This window comes from Apaloderma vittatum, unplaced genomic scaffold, assembly GCF_000703405.1.
Source record: "Apaloderma vittatum isolate BGI_N311 unplaced genomic scaffold, ASM70340v1 scaffold4328, whole genome shotgun sequence".
Classification (NCBI taxonomy): domain Eukaryota; kingdom Metazoa; phylum Chordata; class Aves; order Trogoniformes; family Trogonidae; genus Apaloderma; species Apaloderma vittatum.
In genome coordinates this window covers 123102-131962 of record NW_009730087.1, presented here as the reverse complement: position 1 = coordinate 131962, position 8861 = coordinate 123102, and the positions used below count along the sequence as shown (strand labels likewise).

The following is an 8861-nucleotide window of genomic DNA, read 5'->3' as shown; positions in this document are numbered from 1 at the left end:
AGGCTGCGGCAGGCTCGAGAGAAAGATCTGGACAAAACAGGAGAGAAAAGGATGAGGAGTGGGTGGCAGAGTTGTGTGTGTTGGCCTTGTTCTGGTCCTTTGTATGTCCGGTGCATCCCCGGCCATGCCCACAGAGAACTTGCTGATAAGTGGCCCTAACAAAACCTCAGGGTCATCGTTGGGGGGCAGGAGTAGACAGTAAAAAGGTATGAAATGCCAGATGTTTGTGGAGTGGGGCAATACTTTTGCAAAGGGAAGGTTAAAAGGCTTAAAAAGAAAAGGAAAGTGATGCAATCCCCCAATTCTTGTTCCTGTTGCTTTTTCTAAAATATGCTCCTCCCTATCTCCTAATATAGTGATAGAGAAGTAAAAAAAAGAAACCCACCTGATTTGGGGGAGATTGATATCAGAGAACAGGGAGTAGGCTCAAGGGCTGAAGTCAGGAATAGAGAGATGAAGGGGAGCATCAAGCAGTGCTTCCTTGTCAGTGCTAAAGGTTCCCTAGTAGTTAGTTAAGTTCGTTACTGCTAGCTGCTTTCAGTTGGAGTTTGTACAAAGTGACCTCAGATCTTTTTTTCTGGTATTTTTATTTTGGTGTCTGACAAGCTTATTCTGTGATTAATGAAGTTCTCAAATAAGCAGATTCAAGAGCAAATGCTTCACAAACAGAAGTTGCAGAAACGAAAGAAGTAGTTTTGATTGGCTTCTCTGACAGTCTGAAATCTGGTTAACATACTGATTATGTTCCATTTGCAACCAGGTATTATCAATGTACTTGTATTAACCCAGGTCATCCTTGTAATCTGGTGCAGGTACAGGCAACTACCAGAAAGGGTGGGCAGCTGTGCCCTCCCTCTGCCTCCAGACACTCATACCCACTTCTGGAGGTTTTGCGGTGAGCTGGAACAGAAACTAAACCAGCTGAAAATTAGTTTTCACTTAGGTGAATTCCCTGGCTTGTCCAATGTGGAGCCACACAACCACTTGTGTTAGCACAAGAGGCGCTGCGAGTAAAGAAACACAGTGAACTGGGGACAAGTCAGCTTCTTTTGGTGGCAGGGACGGCCTAGTCGAGCATAAAACCACACTCGAACTCTGTGCTATTTAATATTAGTACAGGTAAGCCATGCATCTTGGGTCAGATGATGTTCCAGATCTTTTGGTGTGGTTTTTTTCTGATGTGCACTCATAGTGACTTTTCTGCTAGTATTTCAGTGAGCATGAAGTGCTCCATAACTTTCAAAAACTTGCAGATACAAAAAAAGAGGATAAACCATTAATTTTTTTGTCTTTGTGGTGTTAGGCTAATAATCAAGTACTATGATGTAATGAGCAGTTTTCAGACCCAAGTTTCACTCAATATTCTGTGTTGTGATTTAACTAGAGTTAGCTTATAAGCAGTACAAATACTATTCAGAACGTGTTGCTTCATGTGTCTCCCAGCCTGATTGACATTGGGGAACACAAGGGAAAACAGTAAATGTGTGAATTGTGTTGTGCAGATGTGAGACTAGTTAGCAACGTGACATTATTCCTTCCACATGTGTTCATGCTCCAGTGAACATTAGCTTACATGGGAAAAACTTTGTAAGGTCAAATGGATTCCTCAAAGTGATAAACAGATATGATAACGCCTCTTGGAGCTGAACAGTCAACTCTACCACGTGTGGCATGGCAGCACAGATTCTGAAGCTTGTATCTCTGTCCTGTCCCTGTCAAAGCATAAAAGAAGGTAATCAAAGAGAACTTAGTGCTGCAGATTTTTCAGTCTATCATTTAAATGAAGTCGTCTTATACAGAAAACTTGATTAGGTCAGGTGAGCTGGAACTGCTTCATTTAATAGTGGTCTCTCCCAGCTGCTCACTTCCACGCTTGCTTACTGCTTGTTTTATAATCCTGTAGGTATTTGCACACCCATGAATTGTATTGAATGATACGGCTTTTAAATTAAGGGGGGGGGAAGTTTTACCTTTGTTTCTCTCTTTGATCCTGTTCACCATTTAGCTGTGCAAGTGCTTCTGCTGGCAGAAATAGGACATGAGTGCAAGAAGGTTGCTGAACTGCCACTTATGGCTGTGATGCTGCTTTAATGTGCTCAGAAAGCTAGTAGCTTAGTATCACAGTCTGAATTTAAAAAGTAATAAGAATTTAAAACACAGTCTTCTGTTTTGATTTGTAGTCCATAGAAATTGCAATAGCTGCAGACTCTTTAGAAATTTGAAACCATGGAAATGTGTGCATGGCATATATAGACTGTGCCTTGAAGTAGACTTATTTTTTTTTCTTTTTAGTTGTCAATTTTTGAAAACTTCTGAGCACTGAGCAACTTTTTTCATGTAATAGAAGGAAATATCAATAGTGAAATCAGGAAAATTCTCCAACTTGGAGATTGCAGGGTGTAAGAGGTAGGATTAAATACTAGTATTCCTTTTATTGCAATATGTGTTCATGTCAGCTTTCAGATTATTTGTCGTACCTGCCTAGAGCCGTGCTTCACAAAAAAAATGAAAACTGCTTTTCTGGCTATGTTTCCACTTAGAAAAGAGCTCTCTCTTAATTTTACCTCAAGAATCGGCATTTTTGTAATTTTTTTTAATTTCTGAAATCTTACGTTTTACAGATACTATCTCCAAAGTAGCTGACTAAATGTATCGTGTTATTTTCAAGGAGAAAAGACGTGGCCGTGGAAGATATGGAGGTAGGAAGTGTGGTCGAGGTCACAAAGGAGAAAGACAAAGAGGAAATCGCCCCCGATTAGGCTTTGAGGGTGGTCAAACTCCATTTTACTTGGCCATACCAAAATATGGGTTTAATGAGGGTCACAGGTAAGTTGCTTTACATTTACTCAGAAATCAATCATTGTCTGCTTTTCCTGATCTTTCTTCTGAAGCCAGTCCAAACAGGCCTAATTGAAAATGAGATATTCCTCTCAGGTTGTTAGCTTCCTTAGCAGCAGAACCTCCCATTTCTTGTGAGATTCTTTTTTTAATGAATTCGCTTTGTTTTCTATTGGTTTAACTCTGCTTATTTATGCTTCTCTTTGCATAATGCCTCATATGTAGCGGGCTACCCTTCTTCCTAAGGCAAAGTGCATTTCTCCTAAGAGGTGTCCATGCATGCTTGTTTCTCTCTTAGTCTGCACAGCAGATAACCTATTAAAATGACTTTTTAATGTTTGCAATCATTCTTTTTTCCAGTTGCTTAGCTGGAGAGCTGTATGCCAGTGTTTTACTCATATTCTTCACTTATGTGGACAATTAAAAAATCTTTTTTAAAAAAAATAATCTGGTTCTTTAAAACTGGTTTTGTTGCCTAAGATAGCATATACGTTACCTGGGCCATTAAACATTTTGTTGCTTTTGGGTAAGTCATGAAAACTTCCATACCCATACAATGCTGTTACAGGCAGTAGTAACAGAAACGTGTCACACGTAGCAAACAGTTCAAGAATTAAAAGGTTAATGTGCAAATATTTGTGAATTGTTAAACTTGCAGTTTAACCCATGCTGAGTGGTGAGGCCACACCTTGAGTACTGTGTCCAGTTTTGGGCACCTCAATACGAGAGAGATCTTGAGGTGCTGGAGCGAGTGCAGAGGAGGGCAACAAAGTTGGTCAAGGGACTGGGGAATAAATCTTATGAAGAGTGATTGAAGGAAATGGGGCTGTTTAGTTTGAAGAAGAGAAGGCTGAGAGGAGACCTCATCACTCTCTGCAATTACCTGAAAGGACTTTATAGAGAGGTTGGTGCTGGTCTCTTCTCACAGGTAATTAGTGATAGAATGAGAGGTGATGGCTTCAAACTGCAACAGGGTAGATTTAGACTGGACATTAGGAAAATTTTTTCCACAGAAAGAGCAGTCAGACATTGGAATAGGCTGCCCAGGGAGGTGATTGAGTCACCATCCCTGGATGTGTTCAAATGTCGTTTAGATGTGGTGTTGGGGGATATAGTTTGAGGTGAGCTTTGTAGAGTAGCATTAATGGTTGAATTTTAAGATCCCAGGGGTCTTTTCCAACGTGAATGGTTCTGTGATTTCATGCTTCATTTGCTGGCATAACTTCACAAAACAGCTGTGCATTTTTATATTTCCATTCCTGATGCATGCTGTGTAACTTACAGACCTGTCCTGTTCGTTAAAGGTTTTCTCAGTGTGTCTTACTAGTTTTGAAGTGTGACTCAAACTCTTTGTTTCCAAATACTGTCATTTCCTCCTGTTTCCTTAAGTTATTATGCACTTCCAGTAGCTGAAGACAGAGTGTAGATCCACAGTCCTGCGAAGGAGATGCTGCAGAATGCAGACACTGAGCCCCTTACCTTAACATTAGAAGTTCATGAATAGCTGACAGCAAAAATCCAAGCTTCTGCAGTTAGAAGAAATTAATAGGGTCTTACTAACCACATCTGACAGCGTGCGGAAACAAAATAAGGCACCCTACAATTTTTCAGTGTTCGCAACATTTCGGTGCCAGACTATTGTAAATGTTTTATTAGTGAACACCGTAAGTGCACTTGAGAGATACTGTTGTGTCATGATGGGAGCAACATCTTTGCCTGTTTGTCTTCACCTTGCTCTTTCTGTCTGCAATAGCGTTCCTCTGCTTACTTAACTGTTACTCTGTTAGGAACTGTCTGACAGTGCAAATTCTGCTGCTTGTCTTTCTTATGTAGCCTGCCATAAGAATGAGTTAATATGGAGATATGAGTTAATGCAAATTTTCTCAGTATTTGTCTTCCTTGGTGGTATTTTTAAGGAAGATTCCATTTAACACTTGAGGTGTCAGGTACAGTGGTACTGAACTAAGAAATCTTGGGAGGTAGAGGCAAGCTATACAGGAGCACATGCAGGCTTTGCTTGATAGTCTGACCAAATTTGCATGGGAGGGGTATATTTGGTTTTAACTGGCAGGGTTGTGTGTCACATTTTCTGCATTAGGCTACTGAGCCAGATTCACTTTAAGGATAATAGTTATTTATAATAGTTATTTATAATCTTCTTTGCCTACCAAGAAGTGCTGAAACTTCAATTTCTTCATGTATTGCTGGTTCCTTAAACCAGTCAGCATATAGAGAAGTATTCTGGAGTGAACTGAGCTCAGCAACAGCAAAAATATTAATAACATATTGGAGGTGGGGGTTGTGAGCAAACCTGAAGGCATAATGGAGTCATGGGCTGTAACAAGTACTTGTACTTGCATTCAATTAAAGTTAAAATTTTGGCTTATGGGTGATTGTGTTTTAAACATTAACTTGGTAGTTTTAGGCATAGGTGGAAAATGGAATACAGTGTGGCGCGTGTTGGTAGACCAGCTACTGTTGAAGGGTCAGTTTTGTAACTATCTCGTTAATTTCTCATTGTTCTGTTTCTTGTGTTTTTTGGGTTTTGTTTTGTTTTCCCAGCCGCAGACGTCAGTATCAACCACTCAGTCTTCAGAGGCTGCAGTACCTGATCGATTTGGGCAGAGTTGACCCCACACAACCGATTGACTTGACACAGCTCACTAATGCCAGAGGTGTAACAGTGCAACCTCTCAAAAGGGATTATGGTGTGCAGCTGGTGGAGGAGGTATACATACAGGACACTTACTGCTTCGGTCACTGTAAAACCTTGGGTTTTCGGTTTTCCCGTACCAGGCTGTCAGATTGTCCTTCCAATGTTTTGGAAGCTTTCCTGTGGAGTTTTTGTGGTAGTAAATCCACTAGAGGGCACTGTGTCTTAGCAAAAATCACTCAGTCTGATGTTTTAAGACCTCGGAGACTACAAAAATGGTAGTTAAGGAGCACAGAAGGAGAAGTCGAACAAGTATTTTACAACAGAAGACTGGAATGTACTGAAAGAAATGTGTAAATATTTTGTAAAGTTAAAGGTTTATTTTTCATTCAGCCTGGGTGACTGAGTGAGAGCACTTTGGTCGTCTGTCTTGGTGCAGAGATCAGACAAATCATAATATTTTACAGGATTTAATGTTTCTTACAGCTTTGCGGAGAAGAGTAAATGTATGTCCTAAAATACTCATTTTGATGTTACTCTATGTGTTGAAATTTACAGGGTGCTGATATTTTCTCAGCAAAAGTAAATATTGAAGTGCAGAGGGCATCTGAATTAGCAATTGCAGCCATAGAAAAAAATGGAGGTGTTGTAACAACTTCATTCTATGATCCTAGGAGTTTGGGTAAGAATTTCTGCTTTTTGTTTTTTGCTTTTTTAAATATGCAAAGATTATATGATCCAAAGCAAAGTTTCAAACATAGTTCTTGCTGGAAAACCATCCACTTCTATTCTTAAAGCATCAACACCATGTTGTTAGCAAAGTGTTGAACTGTAATTCGTCCTCAGTTTTGCTTTAACCATTGATGTGTTTAGCCTTACCAGTGTTAGTGGCTTACCAATCAGCCAGTTAAAGAAATCCAAGTAGCTTTGTAAATAGAGGAAATAATAAAAGATTGTTTCTTTGAATTTTTGTCTTCTGACTTTCTCACATGTGTAATAGCACTAAGAAAATTCAGGGGAAAAAGGTTTTAAAAAACACTGTAGGGGGTTATAGTTTTTAATTTAAAATACCTTTCCATTTAAAGTGAGGAAATAACTAAGTTACAGAAGCTCAGAATCGTTCCAGTCAAAATGGCCATTGTTTTCAGAACACTTTCACTGAAGAATGAGGCTTTGCTTTGCTTGAGGCTGCATCCTGCCTAATATTCATTCATGCAGTTTTTATTGACAATAATGGAGCTTTCGTGTGTGAATGAGCCTCTGAACGAGACAAATAGACATTTTTAGTGTGCAAAATGTGTAACCCTGGAGTAATAGAAGTTCTCTTTTTCCAGTCCAGAAAATAATCACAATACTAAGGTTAAAAGACTCTGGGATGTAACGCACCAAATTTGGTAAAACTTGGGGAGGATAGTCTCACAGATGACTGCTAAATAGGTGCATGTGCTGTTGATTCTTTAAAATATTTACAGAAGCACTCAATTTGATATTTGTTGGTGTGCTGTGTGAGTAGTCATGCAAATGCATTGCTTCTAACCTGAAAGCCAGTCCTTTAAATAAATGGTGGCATCTAGTTTAGTTATTGTACCTTCCCAATGTATGCATTCTAAATATAATAGAAGGAATAATTCATCCCAATTGTCACTATAAATATGAATTAAAACAGAGTTTTGTCTGGTTAAGTGGAACTTGTAAACCACTATCTCATTCTGAATAAGAATGCTCTTAAGATTTGGGGTTTTGCCTGATGCTTTTTAAGGAGAGTTTAGTAATCTATTTAGCACAAAGTACTAAATAAGGAGGTGTCATTTGACGTTTTAAAATATGTATTAGAAAGCGTAGCATCTAATTTTCTTTCCTGTTTGCCCGCAGAAATTTTATGTAAGCCAGCGGTGTTTTTTCTGCGCGGCCAGCCTATCCCAAAGCGAATGCTTCCTCCCGAAGATCTTGTCCGTTACTACACCGACGCCGGGACGCGCGGGTACCTGGCGGATCCAGCAAAGGTTGAGGAAGCCAGGCTTGAACTTGCCAAGAAGTACGGCTACACCTTGCCAGACATAACTAAGGATGAACTCTTCAAAATGTTAAGCACACGCAAGGATCCTAGACAGATATTTTTTGGTCTTGCTCCAGGATGGATCGTAAACATGGCAGACAAGAAAATTCTAAAACCAACTGATGAGAGGCTGTTAAAATACTATAGCTCCTGATTTCGGGACTGGAGACAACTGCAGGTGTACAGGAAACATCTGGGTATGAACTAATGGATACGAAGTGGTGTTTGTTTGTTTTTTTAAGATTTCTGTTATTCTAGACGAAACATAAATTTTTATGTAATCTTCTGGTGTAGCTCTCGACTTTATTGACATAATACAATTATGAAAAGTCTTAGCATTTGGAGAGGGTGTAGAGTCTGACACAAAGTGTGTGTTTAGGCACTTTCTCTTGTGATGACTTGCCAGTTATTTTTTCAGACAAAACGTTTTGATGCTACATTTACTTTGGAGGATGTTTCCAAAGAGTAACTTCACCTAATAATTAGTTTATATTTTTCCCCCTTCAGTTTAAAATCGAAAACATGGCTATACAAAACTGACAGTACTTTTACAATCACATTACATAACATTATAATTTGTTTTAGAAAATGATATCTTGACTACCTCTAAGAGGTAGACTGTCTACTTTTGCATCGGGAAAATTAAAAACAACCAGAAATAAAGTGCAGAAGAATTCACAAACCTCTTCAATTCTCTAGCAATATTTTGGGTTTTCCATTTTCATCAATAGTAGAGCTTAAGAGGTCTTGATATTTGTCTTATTTCTTCAGGTAAATTTGAGAAAGACAAGGTGTGCAGTTTAAAAGAGCTTTGTATATCAATTTAGAAAAAGAAAAAAAAAGATAGGAATCTCAAATCGATGGCTTTTATAATTCAAACAGAATTTAAAACTTATGCAGATAAAAATATGTCATTACTAAAAATGTATAGCGGAGTCTAGAGTCAATGAATATTAGGAAGTGATAGTAGATTATGAAGGATGGGGATGTGATTGACAAGGTACACAATTTAAGATTCCGTTTTCAGCTTGATCGTGAGTTGCATATGTGACAGTGGACAAATGAATTTATGTCTTGTGAAAAATTATGAACAAATTATTTTTATGGCAAGCAGTGTTTTAATCATGCCAACTTGACACAGTCTTGAAAAATATTTTCCAACAAATGCTTGTTTTGTCAGCTGCTCAAGAATATTGTATTATTCATATGTGGGAGTATTCTAGATTTCAAACAGAAAAAGTTGTGTTTGGAGTGATGAACCAAGCAGTAAATTGAAAGATGAGAGAGGAGACTAAATTAATCTGTCAAAACTTG

General features: G+C 38.6%; 1 protein-coding gene across 1 annotated transcript in view; it reads left to right on the top strand.

Moving 5' to 3' along the window:
• Positions 1-7929, top strand: part of MRPL15 (mitochondrial ribosomal protein L15) — an 8122-nt gene extending 193 nt beyond the window's left edge. The window contains exons 2-5 of the mRNA XM_009874647.1: positions 2669-2826; positions 5401-5566; positions 6050-6173; positions 7364-7929. Coding sequence (XP_009872949.1) covers positions 2669-2826; positions 5401-5566; positions 6050-6173; positions 7364-7701 — 786 coding nt within the window. The 3' untranslated portion in view covers positions 7702-7929. The remainder of the gene's footprint in view (positions 1-2668; positions 2827-5400; positions 5567-6049; positions 6174-7363) is intronic.
• The last annotated feature ends 932 nt before the right edge of the window (positions 7930-8861 follow it).